The following is a 22,331-nucleotide window of genomic DNA, read 5'->3' on the forward strand; positions in this document are numbered from 1 at the left end:
GGGCATTCTTCGCATCTAAGCCTAAATTAGCCTTGACATGGTGATCAATGAGAGCCTGTAAAATGGCCGGAGACATACCTAACACAAAGTAATATTGTTGAGGTTGCTGGCATCTTATCTTCTCAGCCTTGGGCAGCAGTACAGGAATTCCTGTGGGCAATCCTCCAGAAACTGCTGAAGGATTTTCAATCTGAGTCCTTAACTGATTTCTCTATCCACAGAGCCTACTTGACTGGCTGAGGTCTTCCAGCATTTCTCTGTTTGGTTCAGATTCCAATATCTGTGGTTTTATTTGTTTACCTCCAGAACTAAAGTCTGTGAACTACTTTATCACTGACTCTTTATAAGATGTTCACCGAAGACAGAAAACTGTTCAGTTCCATTCCCAACTCCTCAAAAAACCAAAGCAGATCATGTTTGCAACCTGATAACATTCAGGGTTGGATTGATAAATGCAAAGTAATGTTTGTGTCAAGTGACAGTCAATGGTCACCTCCAGCAAATCGGCGGCATATTAGCACAACAGGTACAACAGCAACCTCCCAGTTTCTGTGATGCGATTTTGAACCTAACCTCAGGTTGCTGTTGGTGTAGCATTTGCATGTTCTCTCTGTGACCATGTGGGGTTCCCTCAGCTGTGGTTACCTCCCACATCCCAAAGACATGAGGTTTGGTAGGTAACTTAGTTGTTGTTGGTTATATGTAGATGATTGGTAGAATCTATGGTGGGGGGTGGTGGCAGTTGTTGATGGGAATGTGGGGAAAATTACTGTAAGTGGGTGTTTGATGCCCAGCATGCACTTTGTGCACTCAGCAGGCAATGGGCTTGTTTCCATGCTGTACAACTCTATGTACAGAGAGTTTAACCACCTTCCTTTAACATCCAACAGCACTACTATTGTTGACACCATCAGGATTATTTAGTTTAGTTTAAAGATACAGCATGGAAACTGTCCCTTCGGACCAACAATCACCCATACACTAGTTCTGTTACCCTACACAAACTCTAGGGGCAATTTACAGAATTCAATTAACCTACAAACCTGCATGTCTTTAGAATGTGGAATGAGACCAGAGCTCCCAGAGAAAACCCACATGGTCGCAGAGAAAATGTACAAACTCCATACAGACAGCTCCCGTAGTCAGGTTTGAACCCGGGTCTCTGGTGGACCAGATTGACCCCGGGTTTTAACCAGATCAGACTCAAGGAAATGGAGAAGGGACTCTTTGTGAGTTTACGAAATGTCAGAGGAAGGGTCTCAACACCAAACGTTGAGCATCCATTTCCCTCTACGGGCCTGTTGAGTTCCCCGAGCAGATTGTTATTTGCAACAAGTTGGCAGGCTGGCACAGCAAAGACGGCTGCCTCACTGCTCCGGTGACGCAGGTTCGATCCTGACCTCAGGTGTTTGCACATTCTCCCTGTGAATGCGTGAGTTTCCAGCAGATGCACCACTTTCACATCCCAAAGTCATGCTAGTATGTTTGTTAGCACCAGTTACAGGTGGGTGGAAAACCTGGAGGGATTTGATGGTGTGTGAGAGAGAATGGGTTGCAGTGAAACAAGTGGGTGAATGAGACTAATGGGGTCACTGAGTCTTTATCTCCAGGGCCAATTTGTCACATTCTGTGCCAAGAAAATATAAGGTTACATTTTAACCGGCAGTTGTAGGGTCCCTGGAGATCCCAGGACTATCCTGGGGAAATTGGTAATCCTGGCCCAAATCACTTGCAGAAGGGGCCATCAAAATCAGTGGGGAATGAGCAGTGTTTTAAAAGGTAGTGTACCTAGCTAAGGAGCACATCCGCAGCCCGCGTCTAAGAAAGGGAACTGGTTCTGTCTCAGGGGCGATGAAGATAGAGTTGACAGCAGGCAGCGTCTGAAAGGAATTGGATGGTTTGAGCCAATCAACAGCCACATCCTGCTGACAGGCGCTTGTTTGTGCCGGGGGCTGACACACGGGCAGAGAGGCTACAACTCGGCGACTGAGGAGCTACTCGGCTATAAGCTCAAGCTAACGGCTGCCTGCAACCGGAGGACACTCATGGTGAGTGCATGCCCCCTCCAGCCCGCGGGAGCGCCCGATGCAGAGGGAAGGGGGAGAAAGAAGGGTCCGGGCACACATTGCATTTGCATTTGCATTTGCATTCCCCAAGTGCAATGAATCGGAGCAGGCTGGAGAGGGAGAGGGACCGCCCGGCGCCTGGGTGCATGCATACAGCGCACAATGAGGCTCGGGTCCATTGTTCAGCCCGGCTCCCTCAAGCAGCTCGTCTCCTCGCATTGCCCGGCCCTCGCTCTGCCGCCGGCCGGCTGGAGGAGACGGTCCCTCAGCCTTGCCACTGATGCTGGGAGCCGGCACTCTGCCAGCGGGCAGCTGCACACTCGCTCTCTCCCTCCCTCCCTACCTCCCTACAGGCGCAGTGACCCGGCTGCACCGCCTGCCTCCACGGCGGGGAAGCGGAGCGACCTCCCATCGGTCGGGCGGCGGCGGCAGCCCACGCTTCCCTCGGGCGGCCCCGCTCCGCTACACTTGCACCGAATCCGCTGACCCGGCCGTGGCTGATGTTGCGGTTCCCCCCCGGTGTGGGAATCAGTGACCGCCCCCAGTAACTGGGTGGCAACGCCCGGTGCCAAGGTGGTCAGATGTCCGTCCCCCTCCAGCTTCACTCACACCGAGAGATGGGGGCGACCAGAATCGCCGGGGGCTGGCTGTATCATGTGTATTGCTGGTGTGAGCATAGCTCTCCCCCTGATCACTCAGTGGATCTTTGTGTGTGGACACAGTACTTCACTCGGCGCCCTGAGATCGGGCGCTTCTCCTCTCGGGCTGCTGCGGCTGTTTCTCAACCATTGCTGTGTGGGCAGCAGTCAGTCGTAAAGGGGACTCGCATGCGGTGGTGTCCTCCGCCATCGCACCATTGCCACTCACTGTGTGCTGCCTGGCTGCCTACTGTTGCTCTGTGATGTGACTTACTCCCTCATCCACTGTCCCCACAACTGGACACATATGGTTCCCATCCCTTAACCCCCGCTGCAAATCCGATGTATGGCGTTGTGATCTCCCTCCACGCCGAGCTTGGACAGGAATGTGTTTGCATGTGGGTGTATGTTTGTACCAGGGTGGCGTGCGTGTGCATGTGCATGCATCCATGTTGGTGTGCACAGTGCACAAGTGGGTAGAGTGTACAGGTGGTACACACAAAAATGCTGGAGAAACTCAGCGGGTGCAGCAGCATCTATGGAGCGAAGGAAATAGGCAACGTTTCGGGCCGAAACGTTGCCTATTTCCTTCGCTCCATAGATGTTGCTGCACCCGCTGAGTTTCTCCAGCATTTTTGTGTACCTTCGATTTTCCAGCATCTGCAGTTCCTTCTTAAAAACAGAGTGCACAGGTGAATATGCAAAGTTTGTCGATAGCATACGCATGCAAGTACGCGATCACTGTTTAAACATTGTGCTGATACATGCCCCATCCCATGCCTGTACTTGTACTTGGCGTGTGTTGGCAATGTATGCATAATAATCACATTTCTCATGTATCGCAAAGTGATTTATAGCCAAATTGTTGCAGAAACGGGGCCATCAATTTGCATATCACGTCCATAACAGCATGTGAACACGACCAGTCTTTTACTTCATTTGAGGGAAGTGGGCATTACTGACGAGAGCAATATTAGCCATTAATGATTACCCTGAGAAGGTGCTGGTGAGCTGCCTTGACCTGAGGTGGTCCTTATGATGAAGTTACATAATTATGTGTTTGGATAGTGAGTCCCAGGAATTAGATGCACTGATGATGAAACACTGTGGTCCATTTGCAAGTCAGGATAGTGATCCTGAAGGGGAACTGCGGATGATGGTGTTCCTCTCTATCTGATCCCTTGTCCTTATGGCAGCACCGTGTGCAGTTTTAGAGGTTGCTGTTAAATAAATGTTGATGAGTAAATGCAGTGTATGTTGTAGATAGTACTCATTTAAGCTCCGGTATACCGGGGGCGAGGGGATGAAAGTATACAGGGGTGAATAGAATGATGCCTTGTCTTCGGATGTCTTATTTTGTCAAGCTGGATGCCTTGTCTTCGAATGTCTTATTTTGTTGAGAGTCATCCAGACAAGTGGAAAGTATTCCATCATACTCCTTGCGCTTTGTAGATGATGGAATATGTGACTGGAGTAGTTGAGTCTTTGGTCAGTGAAGACCTCCAGGATGTTGAGAGTGGGATATTCTGCAATGATAACGGCATTCATTGTTGGGGTTAGATTCACTCTTGCTGGAGATGGTCAATGTCTGGAACTGTTTGTGGCACAAAGATTCCTTGCCACCTATCGGCCCATTGCTGAATATGTCTAAGCCTTAAGACATGCTGGTGTGAACTGCTTCATTCGCTGAGGAGTTGTGAATGAGGTTGACGGCCTTCAAACTTTTTCTGACTTTGTGATGGAATGAACGTCAATGATAAAGCTGATGCTGACCATGCTCTTGTTCAAAATGGTGCCTGAGATGTTTCATATCTGTTTAGAATAACAGACAAGGCTTTGGGTTGCGTGTAGATTTTTGTGTTCAATAATCTGGAGTAAGCAGCAACTTTTGACTCCAGGCTTAGATGCTGCAATCTGAGCTATGACCAGCACAGCATGTGTAAATAAAATGGAGACACAAGGGACTGCAGATGCTGGAATCAGGAGCCAAAAACAAACCTCTGGAGGAACTCAGTGAGTTGAGCAGCATCTGAGGAGGATGGGTAGGAAGAATTGTTGACTGCATCATGATAGAGAGTGTGAAGGTAAAGATGGCCGTTCTAAAGAGATAGATGGAGGTGTGAGACGGGCCTGTGGGCGATAGATAGACTAGGGGGGTGGGGGGGTGAGGGATGATGGGCAGAAGGAGCTAAATGATGGAGGCAAATACTTGACAGGTCGGGCAGCCTCTGTGCAAAGGGAAACTGAATACATGTTTCAGATTGATGACCTTTCATAAGAACAAGGTCTTTCATTAAAACTGTGTCTCAACACAAATTAATCTCTTTCAAAATGGTCTGCCTTTTTAAGTGTGCAGAACTCATCTTAAATGCCATTGCACAATGCAGAAAGCATATGAAACAAGTATATTTTTGCACTGTATGTACTACATTTTGTCCATTGGTGAGGCAATCTTCCTTAGTATTGTTATATTAGAAAGTATAAAACAGAAACGAGTTGCAAGTGGTGGATTATCCTGCAGAGATGAGTGTGATATTTTGGAGATTCTGCTGCCATGAAGAACATGATATCATTTCTTTACTACAGAGGGGAGTGTGGTTTGTATGGTGGGCGATGTGTAGAAGCACATTGTCGGGTGAGCAGAATCATTTTTATGTGTCACAATCATCACAGTCTATGTGCTCTCAATTCACTGATTATATATTAGCAAGGCTAATATATTACTATTTGTTTTTTTATTTGCTAGTGTAGGTGGGTGGGGGGATGAACTGGGATGGGGGCGAGGGTGGGGGGGGGGGAGACGTTGATGGGTATGCAAGAGAGAATAAGGTGCTTGGGAATGTAAATGCAGGAATGTAAGTCGTGGTGTGCTCTAAGAACCAGCATAGACTTGATGGGTTGAATGGTCTCTTTCTGTATTGTGTGAAACTGTGAGAATGAGAATCAATACTGTTCTGACTAATCCAGTAACTGAAGGCAATGTAGGAGAGAGATGTTCTCTCTGGCCCTGGTTTCAGTTTGGGGTTTTGAATATCTTGTACATAATACAGTTGAACAACCATTGAAGTAACCCCCAACCCCACTGCATCTTCTTTATTGTGACCATTTTAGGGCAATGTAGGATTCTAGATCCTTGAGCAGCTGCCAGTCATTGTGTCCCAGAGCAGAGACTCACCAGGGGTGCAGGGTTCAAGATCATGTGAAGTTCTCTCCTGAGACAGTTGTTGTCAAACAGCCCGCTCTCTCATGCTGTCCAACTCACAGTGTCAGTGGAAATAACATGCACAACATACTCAACACTCACGGCAGATGGTGGCTCTTGTAAAGGATGTGTAACCAACCACCTATATGCCTGCATCTCAGAGCAATGTGCCGCAAGCTTGGGATTAAAAAAGCAGTGCCTTTAGGGAAATGGTGCAATGATGGTGTGCGTTACATTGGCAGAGAAGAATCTTCCTGTTGCTCTGTATTTCTGGTATAAGTATCACAAATCCAGAGATGATCCAGACATGTCACTGAAATACCTCGAGTTGTCTCGCTGAGTGTGTCCTCGCTGGCAGACACAGACATTTCCTGTGAAAGTCCATTCCCCCTAGTTTTGTACAGCTGGGGGCAGAGCCTGGCTCTGCAGCCAAACCCAACTGAACATGACTGTAAAAAAAGGACACAAAGTGCTGGAGTAACTCAGTGGGCCAGTCAACGGGAGAAAATGGATAGGTGATATTTCGGGTGTGGACCATTCTGTATGTGGGGGGATAGGGCGGGGGGGGGGGGGGGGGGGGGGGGGGGGGGGGGGGGGGGGGGGGGGAAGGGTTGGCTCTGTTTTATAGTCTCTAATATAACCAATACCAAGGAAGGTTGCCTCTAATGGACAAAATGTAGTACATACAATGCAGAGTCTACTGGTATCATATGCTTTCTGATGAATATTGAGTTTAGATTGTGCTCTGCTTTATCTATAATAATAATAATAATAATGGATGGGATTTATATAGCGCCTTTCTAATACTCAAGGCGCTTAACATCGCATTATTCATTCACTCCTCAGTCACACTCGGTGGTGGTAAGCTACTTCTGTAGCCATAGCTGCCCTGGGGCAGACTGACGGAAGCGTGGCTGCCAATCTGCGCCTACGGCCCCTCCGACCACCACCAGTCACTCACACACATTCACACACATTCACACACAGGCAAAGGTGGCAACGACTTTCCGAAGTCTGGTCCAAAGGGAGAAGCGGGAGGATTTTGTCTGCAGGCGAGGCAGCCCAGTCATTCCTTTATTTGCTGTTGAGAGAGTACATTTCTGTTGAGCTGGTAAATAATTGCTGATGCCTAATTCTGTTGTGCGTGTTTTCCCTTGCATGAAACCAAGTGCAGAGGCACACAATTTCTTCACTTACTCACTTATTATGCCACAGAAGGAGGACATTCGGCCTATTAAGTTTATGTCAGGTCTCAGCAGAGCATCCTGTTATTATTGCAGTAAATATAAACAATCCATTTTTTCAGCCAACTAAAGTTGAACATTGCTGTTGTCCCATTCCAATATTAGTTGCCTCTTAAACCTTGAAGAAATGCATTTGGTTGCTAATGTTAGTTTTGCTCAAACCCCATAACAGTAATAATTAATTATGGCATATCAAGTTTCATTCTGTACTGGTGTGTGCTTTTCTTTAATTCACGGCATTCTGGTGAGAGCTATGAGGTAAGGAAAGCGTTTTCCAGTACAGAAGGAAACTTGATTCCAACACGAACTAAGAAACACAAATGATAAACATCCACCAAAAACTGTAGTTTCAGCTAAATTGTACCTTGTCATGTTAACATATAAAGCATTGGTGAGGGTTCAAAATCATCAAGTTAAAGGAAATAAAAATCTTTAATAAGAGTTGGTTAAACCAGATCCCTACCCTCTGCAAGGTCTCTTGCAGCCTCTCACGATATATTATAACTAGATGGGATCGGCGTTCCCACAACAAGATACTTCTATCTCTGGGCTGAGCATCCTTGGTGCTGTTGTAGGGAATTGTTGTGGAAGAAAGACAATTACAGATTTTTTTTAAAGGCCATTCAGCCTACTTGAGTTATTTCATGTGATAGGAGCAGAATTAGGCTATTCGGCCTATCAAGCCTACGCCATTCAATCATGGCTGATCTGTCATGCAAATGAGTATGAAGAAGTTTCCCGACCCGTCGCCTGCCACATCCTCTAGAGATGTTGCCTGAGTGACCCGCTGAGTTACTCAAGTACTTTGTGTTCTATGCAAGTCTTTCATTGGTGACATACCTCAGTGTAAGGAGGCAGATGCAAACCAATTGTGAACTCTGCCCAGTGGCCGCTTAAGCTGATTGAAAACTCAGGAAAGGTTTAATTTTGCCACTGAATACTACCTGACGGACAAGAGCATCTCCCGCTCCCCCATCCCATTCCCTGACCAGAACTGCACATTCTGAGGCCTGTGGTTTTGCCGAGATCCCTCCTCGGCTTAACCCATCGTCCTTGGACTTTGGGGTCCAGAGCCCATGCGCTGTGAAGGATCTTCTCAGCCTCCTTGGAATCATTATGGCTGTCTGCACAGCATTGCCAGAAGTTTTAGTGTGGGGTCTTCTGCTGGGTGGTGGCTGAGTCTGCTCTAGTCGATGGGGATGTATCACCCACTGTCACCCTTCTCCATGTGGCTGAATGTATGTGAGCTGGACCTTGCGGAAGAAAGCTCCGTGACTGGAACACACACTCCCAGCAAGGATTAGGGATTGAAGTGGAATTTGGTGTCTATGCCTGAGACACAAACTGCTGGCCATCACTTCTGGATTAGGAGATAGCTGTGACAAGTTAATGGCTGCTAAAGAGAAAAGCGAGAGACTTGCATTCATATGGTCACATTGAATCTTGCCAAATCTCTTCACAACAAATGGAGGATTCTTTGTTGTGTGGTCATTGTATTAAGAGAAGTGAGGATGGTCAGATAATGTACTTCTCCCGTGACTGCGTTACACCATGTTCCTCAGAAGGAACACAAAAGAATATTTTAGGTTCACCTAAGAGGCAGTGAGTCCAACTGTTCAGCAGCCCCTCAATGCTTCATGAAGTATCAACCTGGGTATTAGTGCTCGGGTCACTGGCCTAGGGCATGAAGCTTTTACATAGGAGGCAGGCGTGTGCGAGGCTGTGCCAAGGTTGATTTAAAAAAGACACGCTAGTAATGCTGACTTGGTAAAATGATCCCTTCTTTGCACCGTGTGAGTAGGAGCATTTTGTGCTAAATTTGCTTATTTGCTGAACAGCTCGTGTTGCTGCGTGCTGTGTCAGGTTGTGGTCGGCCTTCCATGTGAAGCTGGGAGCAGCCTGACTGACATAAATGCTCCGTCACCGCACTATCCTATCCTCTCTGTAAACCAAAGTGTTCTGGGAATTATAGCATAAACAAAGGCAGTGAGTCAGCTCAATTTAAACAAAACCAGAAGGGATTACAGCAGCAGTGTTTCATCTCAATTGTTTTGGTGTTATCCTGGAACGTGTGGGGTCGGGTATAAAGTTTAATCTTGTATTTCCCCCTTATGTGCAGTTGCTACTGGTCTGACACCTGGTAGGGTCAGGGAGAGTTTGTTAATCTGTTCCTCGTGAGAAGGTTGGTTTAAAGTCCAAACTTTGGCATCTGATTCTGACTTAACATTCAGCCTGCAATCAAAACTCCAAACTCCAATAAGGCCACGACATCGAAAATTGGTTCGCAGGCTCCCAAAATACCAACGAGAACAAATATTGGGTTTAATTAGAACCACATTTCTTCCAGTGCGGGTTGGATTAAATGCACATGAGGGTAAAGAGGACAAGGCAGAAGCAGAAGCGCAGAGTTCAAGAGGCTCCACGCCTACATTCAGTGTGAGCCGCTGTGGATGAAGTGGGACCATTGAGATTTGATGTTTCCATCAGGTGGAGCTTGGACTGAAGAGGTGATTGTGTGGTTGGAAGTCTTACACAGAATCCTGGATTAACTGTAGGTTGTGAAGAGTAAAGTCTACTGAGAAGAATACTTGAGAAACAGATCGTCATTTGGACATATATCTATATCTACATGAAAAGAAAGTGTCTAGTGAGCTATGAGCCAAATGCAGCTAAATAGGACTAGACAAGTATGCCAACTTGGTTGGCATGGACAAAGTGGGTTGAAGGGCCTGTTTCTCTGCTCTATAGCTCCATGACCCAACGGCTTAAGGCAATGAGATCAACAGCTCGAGGGATGTGGAGAGGTGGAATGTTGATAATGAGTGTCTGGGTTATGGGGAGAAGGCAGGAGAATGGGGTTAGGAGGGAGATAGATCAACCGTGATTGCCTTGATGGGCCAAATGGCCTAATTCTGCTCCTATCACTTATTACCTTATGGGAATGTGAGTTACTTGTTGGAGAGATCAAACTAAGCTCAATGGAACCCAGGACCAAATTCTCTACTCAGCAGTACTGACTAGTGCTGGCACATTTAAATAGAGGCTATTTAAATATCAACTGCTCCCTCGGTAATGCTCTTATCTCCTCTTCTGCCACATGCTGTGAGTTCAAGTTCCATGAGAGAAAAATTACAGAGAAAGTAATGGAAAGATATGCTGCAGGATAGCTGAAGATGAGAAGAGGAATCAAGTGTCAACCAGTTGCCACTGTTTGTTTGTTGTGAAGCCAAAGCAACATTTAAAAATAGGAAGAGGTCCCGCAAGGGAATGCAAAGGGTTAATTCTGCAGGATGCAGTCGTCTTCTAATTCTCAGCTTGAGAAAGATGTTTTGGCACATTTCCACAAATTTTCACGCACCATGAGTTGGCATTCAGATAACACTGACCATTAATGTCAGTGGACTGTGGAAGTCTGTGCACGAAAGATATGTCATTATGAGTCTGTTTATAGAGGCAGATGTTGGATTTAGACTCTAGTTACTTTAACCCCTTATTGTACTCCAGCTTGGTTTAACCATTGGGGTCTTGCCACCAATTTTAACTCATCTGGCCAAACTCAAGAGAGCGAAGTCCAGAGCAGGTGAGTCTTTCGCTTTGGAAGAAGAAATGGGGCAAACACTTAAGCTGGTCCTCCTGGAGCGGTTGTTGCAAAGTAGCATTTCCTAAAGCAAAGATATACTGTGAGCTCTTTCATCAAATCAATGGAGACAAGTATGAAGGATCTTGTGTCATCAAGAATGAGACTCGGGTCATAAACATCAGGCAATCCAGCCTTGATAAGGTGCCAAGCTCTGGAATTCCCACCTGAACCTCTCTTCTCACCAAACCTAATATCGTCTTATGTGGCTTGATGAGATATTTGGGACACCAACGATGCTGTGAAGCACTGGGTTCATGTCCTGTGTTAAGCCACTGTATAGACTGCTGAATAAACACAGGGAACATACACACGCTTTCCCTCTCCATCTCAAAGGTATAGAAGGCACTACAGCTGCTATCCACAACCAAGATCAGTGAATTGGCACTGACAGGAATGAAAAACAAGTCCTCCACTGTGCAGCCATCCACTAACAGGTTCACAATTTCCCCCCTCTCATGTTCACTAGATTTATGGTATATCTATCGTACAATGAAAGTAGATAAATGATTAGCAAAACCTCAGGAACTAAGAAGATGTAAGGCTTTGTTCAAAAGCTCCAGCATTGCAAGGGAACCTACTGATGAAGTATGTTCAATGTTCCAACCATCTCATTCAAATTTACTTGACAAATGTTTATCGCTGATGAATAACACACACGTATATGCAGACCCACATGCATGTAGGGACACATGCACTGAAAACACATGTATACATAGACACACACAAACACATATACACGCATTTATACACATACACACCCACAACATCAAAGTAAACATCAACATGGTATTGAAAAATAAATCCACAGCTTTTTGATACCAGTGACCTCAGATCAATTAGCTATAATATAGGGGTAAGTTCTAAAATGGAGCACGGCTAACTTGCATGGGATTCCAAAAGTTGATTCGAGTTGGTTGTTAATGGGAAAAGGGGCGTACAGAAAATGGGATGCCTTTAAATGTAAGATAAGGAGAGTTCAAGGTATGTGTGTATTTTGTAGAGTGAAGGGCAAGGCAGGTAGGAATAAGCACACTGGATGACGAGAGAAATTGTGGTTCTATTCAGGAAATAAAAGGAGAAATGGGTCTGGTATAAGCACCTGAGATCAAGTGTTTCTCTGGAGGAGTAAAGGGGTTGAGGAGCATACTTAAGAAAAAAATCACACGGGCAAATGAGGGGCATGAGATATCTGTAATAGAAATGATTAAAGAGAATCCAAAGGGATTTTATGTATATTATTAAGGGGAAGTTGCTCCCTGTGTATTTTATGTTATACCGAAGTAGAGTGATAAAGGAGCTGGAATTGCAGGGTGCATTCAATAGAAAGGGATGGGATCGTAAACTGGCTGGACTGGTGCATTTTTCTTCCTTCTTTCTTTCCCCACCCCCTATCAGTCTGAAGAAGGGTTTCGGCCCGAAACGTCGCCTATTTCCTTCGCTCCATAGATGCTGCTGCACCCGCTGAGTTTCCCCAGCAATTTTGTGTACCTTGGACTGGTGCATTGTTGTCTTTACACAAGCAGTCAATGATGCTGGCTTTGTTACTTGGGACGGGGTAGGCAAGAGTTTGTTATTTTGAGCGGAAATAGTTTGTGCTCATGACATTCTAGTCAGAGCATGAGCGGCAGTCGTGCCTGCCCACAGATGTAACACCCAGCTGCACAGTGGTCACAGTGGCGCATCAGTAGAATTGCTGCCTTACAGCTGATGCAGCGCCGGAGTCAATCCCGACTACAGGTGCTGTCTGTACGGAGTTTGTAAGTTCTCCCCGTGACCTGCGTGGGTTTTCTCCGAGATCTTTGGTTTCCTCCCACACTCCAAAGACGTACAAGTTTGTAGGTTAATCGGCTTGGTAAATGTAAAAAAATGTCCCTAGTGGGTGTAGGATAGTGTTAATGTGCGGGGATCGCTGGTTGGCGCGGGTCTGGCGGGCCGAAGGGCCTGTTTCCGTGCTGTTTCTCTAAACTAAACTAAAGCAGAAAGATTTGCACACCCAGTTATGCAGCCAACACACACTTGATACGACAGAGAGAGTATTGAAGGTTCGCACACTTCGGGTCATGAGCACAAACCATATCCGCTCAAAATAACAAACTCTTGCTTCCCCAGTCCCAAGTAACAAAGCCAGCATCATTGGCTGTTTGTGAAAAGACTACAATGCACCAGTCCAGCCAGTTTCCGATCCCATCCCTTTCTATTGAATGCACCCTACAATCCCAGCCCCTTTATCACTAGCTTGGTATAACATCAAATGCACAGGTAGCAACTTCCCGCCACTTTGGCTGAAGTCCAAACCAATGGGCTGTTCTCCAGCAACTTGTAATACCCTACTCCTGTCCATTGACCGCAAGCAGTTACTCTAAGTTCAGTTGACTTGATAAGCTGCCCTAGTCCTTTATCTGTTCCGTCATCTCACAGGATATCAGTGCTCGAGCATTTCTTTGATTGAAGAGCTGTTTGCCAGTTTGAGCAGAAGGCTGAAGTTGCTTGTGGCATTTCTGTGAATGTATGACACACCAGCCTGCAAAGGCCACTGCGTTTGCACAGGGGCATCAAGCTCATTGCATACAATCTGTGCAGATGTTCTACTGTCTCCAAAACTCATGAAGATGCTGGAGAGTTGAAGCCTCGAGTAACAGGTGGCGTGCCCTGGGGGCCTCAACCTTTCACAACATGTACAGAGAACCTTTGCCCACAAGCCTAACCTATCCACATCCCTTTGTAGTAATGTAACAGGGCAGTCATTTGGAAAATGGAATATAGCGTAGAGAACTGCAAAGTTTTCCTTTTTGGCAGGAGAAATAAATTAAAAAATGATGCTTATCATCTCTGAGGTGCATAAAGATCTGGGTACATGATTTGTAAAAAATAATTTGGGAAGCTAACAGAATGTTACTGTTTGTTGTGATAGGATTGAATATAAATTTAAAGAGATTAGGAGGCTTCAGTTACATGGAGCTGGGGGTTAATTAGCCCGTATGCAGTTGAGGGGTAGAATTTAGAGGAAGGTAATGGGGCAGAACAAATATAGGATTTGTGGATGGTTGGTAGTTGGTAGGAGCATTAAGCTCCTGCTCACCCCTTAATCACCTGTGCAGTCATCACCTTTGTGCATCTACCTCTTAGCACCTTGCTTCTATTACCAGCATCAGCCTCTCTCCGACTTGCCTGACCACCTGCTCAATCTGCCTGACTCATACGTCTGAGCTTCTGCCCAATGCCATCCCCTAACCACGCATCGATCTTTACTTAGGCAGAAATGTCCCCAACTCTTGCGCTGAGATTTGAAGTCTGCCATGGCAAGAGGTTTTGTAGAAAGGGCCTGCTCAACTGTGCATGCGTTCCTGAGTCTCGTCCATTGTAGAATACCTGAGCTTCCTCTTAAGTGCGCTTCCCCTCAATAAGCTAAGCCATGAGAAGGTGGCACAGTGGCGCAGCTGGTGGAGTTGCTGCTTCATAGTACTGGAGACCCGGGTTCGATCCTGACCTCGAATGTTGTCTGCGTAGAGTTTGCCTGTTCTCCCTGTGACTGTGTGGGTTTACTTTGGGTGCTCTAGTTTCCTTCCACATCCCAACGACGTGTGGGTTTGCAGGTTAATCGGTCTCTGTAACATGTCCCTAGTGTGTAGGAAGTGTATGAAAAAGTGGGGGAAAAAGAGAACTAATATGAATGGGTGGTCGATATGAACTTAGTGGCTGGAGGGCCTGTTTCCATGCTGTATCTCTAAACTAAACTAAAATTAGTTTTTGTTGGCTGAGTGGTCTTGGTGTCCTTGTTGGCAGGCTGATCCGTTGACATTAGCTTTGAGCATCGTTTGACAGGTTCTAAGATGCACATGTCAGTGTCATCTCACTCGAGAGGTTGCACAAGTCAAGGCAAAACAGATTATGTTGCAAATACTCCACAGTTCAGGCAGCATCAGTGAAGAGAGAAATGGAGTCAAGGTTTCAGGTCAAGGACCCTTCATCACACAATCACCCTTCATGGCACAAATCAAGTGTTGTCCAGAGCAAGGCAAATTAGATGTAGTCTAATGAGAAAATGTACTTGGTGGAATCGTTCGATTTTTGGAAAACAAAAGTCAGAAGTTTTTGCGCATATTTTCCATGACTTAATGTAAGTTGAAAGAAGCCAACCAGTTCTTGTTGGAAGAGTTCAGTTCCAGCAGTTGAATGTTAATGAGATTGGGGCCTCCCTCCTTTCCCTCCCAGGCAAAACTGTGCACCTTCAGGACTGGTGGATGAAAAAAATGGTTTTCATAAGCACACTATAAGAACAAGACAGGGGCTCCTGATAACTGCCTTTAGTATATTGTTGGTAACATGAGCGATTCAGATACCACCACACAACAAGGCACAGTGCTTTGAAAACATGTCACTACTTTGTCTGATGGTAAACAGGAAAATGGTTTGACTTTGATAAATTACAAGATGACACAAAATGAAAAGTGCTGTCAAACAGAAGAGGAAGTAGGTAAGTGGTTTGATGGAAATGTGTTGCAAGAGTCTTTCATTACCTATTTAGGAAATGTTAGCAGTTCTCAATTGTGTTGCTGTTCTCAATTGATTTAGTATTTAATCTCAATGATATTCTGTTCCTTTAAAAGTACGTATTATGACAAACTGACAAGTCAGAAAACTACTTGACTATAAATAAACATGCAGAATTCTGTGGGAGTTCAGACGTCCCAGCAAAATTCCACGTCCCTCAATGTTTGTGTTGGCACACACGGATATATTTCGCAAATGTCCACTCTCAGCTCAGCGAATATGCACACATGATTCCAAAGTGGGGGGGGGGTCGTTAGATCTTGGAGGACTTTTCCCCCCAATCTTCAGTGTCACCTTGTCCATGAGGGAGAAAAGGTAGCCAGGATTTCCAGTCTGTCCTTTGGTCTGACACACTTGTCAGAGAACCAGTCTGTGTCGGTCAGCTAAAGGCAGGATCAGGAATAGCTCAATGTCTTCCATTCCTCTTCCTCTGCTCCTGGCTCTAGAGATTTAACATGGACATGTTCTTACCAAGGAACAGAAGGAAAGAACTTCCACTGATGATGCACAGTGTATTTTAATAGCAATTTGAATTCCTGTATACCACAAAGTTCCAGAATGGAACTATGACCAGGTAAACTATTTCAGTGATGCTGGCCATGGGATAAATGTTAGTGCAGTAAACAGGGAGGAAACTACTCTGCTCTTTGTCAAAATTTCCAAGAGCCTTGGGTCTAACTTGAAAGGTCAGTTCGGCATTGAATTAAACTCTCCTCCAAGTGACACCTCTAAACAGTTTTTAACCTATTTTTTTTCTGCTCTTTCAGGAATAGATGCCAGTATGATTCTCTTAAATTTCTTGTTCCGTTTGCAACTTTATGCCAGTATTAATTATAGTGAATATCACCATGCTGTGATAAATGAGTAATGAGATTGCAAACTTGCTGAAGTGTCTGCATATGTTATCAATAATCAGTGTAAAATAATACTTTTTAAAGTTGTTGTAGTTTAGATAGTGATGAAGCATTTCACCTACTACATTTATTTTGCTTCCACAGGTAGGTTTAATTAGGAATCTTATGCAGTTTTGCGCAATTGATTGGGAAGAGCAAGTCTGAACTGATCTCTGGAGATACTTAATGTACTTTGGGCTTCACTTATGTCAGCTAACTTCAGATTGCTACATTGGTCAACAGCATTGGCCAGCCTTTTAGATGTACCCTTTTTTTAGAGGCAGCTGTAGAGGTGGTATAATTACAATGTTTAAAAGGCATCTAGGCAGGTGGTGGGAAAGGTAGAAAAGAGGGAAGTAGGCCAACCTTGGGCAAATGGGTCTAATCCAGGTAGACAACATTCATTGTGGGCGGGTTGGGTCAAAGGGCATGTTTCTGTGCTGCACTGAGATATTAAAGAAAATATGTTTCCCCAGCACCCCACCATCGCCTTGTCAAATGTTGGTTAATTATATCAGGGGCACTGAGGGGATGGGTGTTTGGAGAAGTGGTTTAGGGGCTGGTAGTCATGAATCATAATATCAAGTAACAACGTGTTTCCACTTACTCTATTTGAGCAGGAAGACATAGATGGATATGTTGGGAAACCAACAGTGTGAGGGTGGATACACAAAATTGTTGGGGAAACTCAGCGGGTGCAGCAGCATCTATGGAGCGAAGGAAATAGGCGACGTTTCGGGCCGAAACCCTTCTAGGCGACGTTTCGGGCCGAAACCCTTCTGGGCGACGTTTCGGGCCGAAACCCTTCTTGGGTGAGGGTGGAGTTGCTGATCCTGTGATGAAATCTCGAGGAATGTGTTAAACCGGAATTGGTAGCCCTTCTCTCTCCTTTAGTTTAGAGATACAGCACGGAAACATGTCCTTTTGCCCACCAAGTTTGCGCCGACCCAGTGATTCCTGTACACCAGCACTAGCCTACACACTAGGGACAATTTACAATTTTTACTGAAGCCAATTAACCCACGAACCTGCACACCTTTGGAGTGTGGGAGGAAACCGGAGCACCCAGAGAAAACCCACGCGATCACGGGGAGAATGTACAAACTCCGTAACAGACAGCGCCCGTAGTCAGGATCGAACCTGGGTCTCTGACGCTGTAAGGCAGCAACTCTACCTCTTCGCCACCGGGCCGACCATTTAGGGCATCAGATTAAGATTAGAATTTGGGAACAGCATAGGATCTCAACATCAAAGTAACAAGTCAAGTCAAGTCACATTTATTTATATAGCACATTTACAAAAACAACTCTCGTTGGCCAAAGTGCTTTACATTTGTTATAAGAATAGTATAAACAAACAAACTACATACATATATACATATAGCCCTCGCTCAGTGGACGTCAGGAAAGGCTTGGGAGTATAGATAAGATTTTAGTCTTGACTTAAAGGAGTCGATGGAGGGGGCAGTTCTGATGGGAAGGGGGATGCTGTTCCACAGTCTAGGAGCTGCAACCGCAAAGGCTCGGTCGCCCCTAAGCTTATGCCTAGACTGCGGGATATTCAGTGATTGCTTCAACTGGGCAAATTGTGTTAAAGCTTCTCTTTTTGTTGCTGTCATTAATTGTCACATACGTAGGTAGTTACAAGTCAAATACATTCTTCTATTTTCTTCACCATTAATCTTATAAACATCAGAGGTTGAAGAATAGGTACCATGTTATGATCATTGTTACTCTGTAAGATGTTCTGTATTAAAAGGTGGAAGTTCCCCTTTATTCCCTCATTTCTGGGGAATTGCTGATTGCCTGTGTCTATCTTGCATTGGAAAGGTCAACATGTGGTGAATTATGGACAAAGATCATTCACGTTATTGCTTCTCAGTTCAAGATGTTAGTCTTTCATCAACTGACAATGATAGTGTGCCAGACCAAACACTCCAGGACAAGCACAAGATCTAAAGTGGCAGCCCAGAGCACCACTGAGCCATCTTACATATTACATACACATGTAACATTATTTATACAACACAAGCTTCTTCACACTCTGTTTTCATCTGGCCCTATCAGTATATTCTTCCATTCCTATCTCCTCTCCTAGCTTTACTGTAAATGCATCTATGCTGATAATTTGTTTTTACGTATTAAACTATAACCCTTTTTGAATAGGAGCGGTAGAATTCGTGTCTATGTTCTGACCAATATCTATCCCTCGACCAACACTGTTGAAAATTAACTCTGCTACATGATCGACCTTGCTGTGTTCTTCTTCCTTACTCTAGAAAGTGAATAGGCTTCAAAAAATACTTAGTTGGCTGTGAAGTCTTTCAGGCATTTTGAGGTATTGAAAGATTAACTTTATAGGCTTTCTTTTCAGTTTCATTATCCAGAAATGGGTGTACTGTGGATCATAGGAATCCCAGGGCACGTAGAGAATATACACAGTTTGATTGTTGCACATGGAAGACTAATGCTGAACATTGAGCAGTTGCCATGGTAATTGGTTAAATGCCACTGAGATCAGTGTGGCTAATATCGCAGCATTTGTTTTATTTCTTTCAGATGATGGTCTTATGTTAGTGCTCAAGGCAATATTTAATGCTCATGTTTGGTTTGGGTAGCATGTGGCTAACGTCATGGATAAGCCAGCAAGGGAGCATCAAAACAATCTCAGAACTTGTAATACATTTTTAGAAATTCCGATCTTTTATTATTTATTTTGATGTTCCAAGCAATTTTTTTTTTCTATTCCATTTCAGAATCTAAGCTTGTGGATTAAAAGCGGAAACTGCTGAAAATACTCAGCAGGTCAGGCAACACCCAAGATGATAGAAACAGCGTTAAAGTCCCATTGGCAATGCAGACAAATCACATAGAAATCATAAAAGGTTGGCAGGCAGATGCAGCAAGTAGTTAGGGAGGTAACTGGTATGTTGGCAAGAGGGGATGGATTTAAAAATTGTTGAGTTTTGTTTTAATTTTACAGGAAACTGGTGAAGCTAGACTTGGAAAACAGCACACCGTTTTTGCTCTCATCTCAGGAATTACCAGAGAATAGGATAGGAGTCAGTCCAATGATTCACTGGGCCAATTCCTTGGAAGAGACGATTGTCCTAAGAGAGAATAAACAAGTTGGGCTTGCCATCTTTAGCATTCATGAAAAAGAGGAGTGACCTCACTGAGACGTATAAGATCTTCAGGAGTTATGACAGGGTAAATATTGAGATGTTTTCATTGGTGGGAGAGTCTTGAAGAGCAGAATAATTTGCATGGTAAAGGGCTGGTCATTTAACATAGAGATACAGCAACCCGTTGCTTTTACAGACCTCTTTCCAAGGGATTTTGGTTATAACGGATGGACCTACCAAACCTCACCACCAGCTGGACTGCCGATGCCACCCCCCCTCCGGCTGCCACCGCCTCCCCGCCCGCTTCCTCACCATGCCTGCTGTCACCACAGTCTGTATTACTGTATTGAGACCTTGGGGCTTTGTAGCTAACAGCAGGCAAGGCTTTGGTCTTGTGTTTCAGATGAAAAGAGGCGCCTCTGCCAGTGTAGTTCTTGCTCAGCCTCAGTGTTATTGTTGGGTCCCTACACATGAACTGCCTTGTGTCACACTCAGTTATAGTCGACAATTGGCAATAACAGACGTCATCCTCCCCCCGCCTCCCACTATGGTCCGTTATAATGAGGGTTTACTGTACATGGAAATTCCTTCTCGCAGAGAGTGGTGGATCCATGGTATTTTCTATCATTAGATCATGAGAAATATGTAAAGCAAAGGTAGATAACTATATTGAATGCATATGTATTAGATTTTTAGAAATGATGGTCTTATGTTAGTCATTTTTCTGTGCATGCCGGCGGCCAACCCCTACTCCTATTCTTCTGTGTTCCAGTTCTCTTTGGCTGCAAGCATGGCTATGGAACATTAAACAACACTATGTCAAGAATCAAGAGTGATTTGTTGTCATATGTCCAGAAACAGAGTAATTAAGTTCTTACTTGCAGCGACTCGTTTCTTGCTTTCATTAGCTATGGCATTGATATTCAAGAGTGGAGAATTAATGGCACAACTTTATAAAATGTTGGTGAGGCCATAGCTGGAGTACTGTGTACAGTTGGTCGCCACACTATAGGAAGAAGAAGATGTACAGTTACAAATAGTTCCTGGATAGACTAAGTTTTCCTTGGAGTACCTGAGGGGAACTTGATAAAGGTGTACAATATTACGAGGGACCTATGTATGATTGATTGGAGGAAACCTTTCCCTATAGCAGTTATCTATACGAGTGGGCATAGGTTCGGGATGAGGGGTGGTGATTTGGAGGGGATCTGAGGAGAATTTGTTATCACTTAGTTGGTGGTTGAAATCTAGAATATACTGCACCCGAGAGTGGTGAAAACAGGTACGCTCACAATAATAAAAAATATATCTGGCTAAGCACTTATATTGCCAAGCCATTGAAGGCTACAGGATGGGCCAACATTGAATGGTGAGCCATGCTACCCACTGTATGGCTCTGGTGCTAAATTATTGGGAACAAATTCTGAGAATGGTATAAGTCAACACTTAGAAATGCAAGATTAGTCAAGGACAGTCAGCAAGACTGTCTCAAGAAACGGTTGTGTCTGACTGAAGATTACATTTTCTGAGACGACAGATGAAAGTAGTGCATTCTAAGTACATGAAACGGGTTTTGGCGTATTGTTGACAAAATGTGGCAGATTGATCAGAAATGTAAAATTCTAGGAGTTTAGGGTAAATTTGCATATTTGATTAAAAATTACCTCAATTACTGAAAGTTGAGTAATGATCAACAGGAGTGTTAATGACTGAAAAGTTGAATACCACAGAGCCTGGTGATGGGTTCCTGAGGTTTTAGGGCGTTAGCTAATCTGTACATCTTTTTAACCGCATCATCTATGTCCCACTATCTTTAAGATTTTATTTGTTCTTCCACACCGTTTTAATTAAGTACGAGGAAATGCACTGGGGAGAAGCAACAAAGTAAAGGACTATACAGTGTAAAATCCTGTTGCTACTCGTCTGCCCAAATGACCTGATCATTGATATCTCCATGCAATCTAAACCAGTCCAACCACAAACCCAATGTTTGTGTCATATGCAAACTTCTTTGACCCAACCCCTAAATTTAGGTCTAATCATTTGCATAGCACAAACAGGGCCGAGTACTCACTCTGTTGAACCCACGCTGGTATACCCCCAAGATATCCTTTTGAAATTTAGTTAGGGTCTTGTGACACATTTTCAGCACGGCTGATTGTTATTTTGATGCATGCTCTCCATGATGGAGATTTTCTTGGTAACCAGTTTTATTGCCCAGCAGCAAGGCGAAAATCAATGAGAAAAATTCACCTTCCTCCCCCAGTACAGATGGGGGTGTTTGGATGCAGCAGAAACAAGGAACTGCAGATCCTTGCAGGATACTGATCCTCCTGATTATAACTAAGATTCATCAACAACTACGAGGCACCTGAAATGGGCAGAAGCATAGGGACTCTGGCTCTGAAGCAAATGGTGCCATCGGCTGCAGAACATGAAAGTGTATACCTGATTCCAATCTGGTTGAATCGCAAGGAATGTTTTCTGTGGAACCTCTCCATATGCTTCCTGACTCAATCATTGCACTTTCCAGTTTATTATGGGGTGCAGCTGTGTTTATTTAAAGATTGAGAGCACTGGCCACTGGGCTGCATGTTGACTTACTGTACCAGAAGTGGGCTTTTAAAGGACGGTTTGTAGTGGGGAGTGGGAATAGTAACCAAGAGCCCAACACTGTGGGAAAGGGTGCAAAGCTTCCTATCTGCTTCATGCATCCTGTCAAATGAGCAGCAATTCAGCAACAGGCAGCCTGGCTTCCACTGGAGCTGAACCGCAGAATCAAATCATCTCCCAATACACACCAGGCATCAGATATTCATTTCAGAGGAGCGATTGGATGTTTATAGCCCCAAGCCATTTCTGGCAGGATAGAGAGATATAAACAGGCTGTTTATGAAGAGAGACAGTGTCTCTGGGGTTTACTGAGGCCAAGACTGCCATGTGATTGCATCATAAGGTTGCTTTTTGTTTGTT

General features: G+C 44.7%; 1 protein-coding gene across 1 annotated transcript in view; it reads left to right on the top strand.

The window, feature by feature from the left end:
* The first annotated feature begins 1,824 nt into the window (after window positions 1–1,824).
* limd2 (LIM domain containing 2) overlaps window positions 1,825–22,331 on the top strand; it is a 41,239-nt gene continuing 20,732 nt past the window's right edge. The window contains exon 1 of the mRNA XM_033035158.1: window positions 1,825–2,048. Coding sequence (XP_032891049.1) covers window positions 2,046–2,048 — 3 coding nt within the window. The 5' untranslated portion in view covers window positions 1,825–2,045. The remainder of the gene's footprint in view (window positions 2,049–22,331) is intronic.

This window comes from Amblyraja radiata, chromosome 16 (assembly GCF_010909765.2).
Source record: "Amblyraja radiata isolate CabotCenter1 chromosome 16, sAmbRad1.1.pri, whole genome shotgun sequence".
Classification (NCBI taxonomy): Eukaryota; Metazoa; Chordata; class Chondrichthyes; order Rajiformes; family Rajidae; genus Amblyraja; species Amblyraja radiata.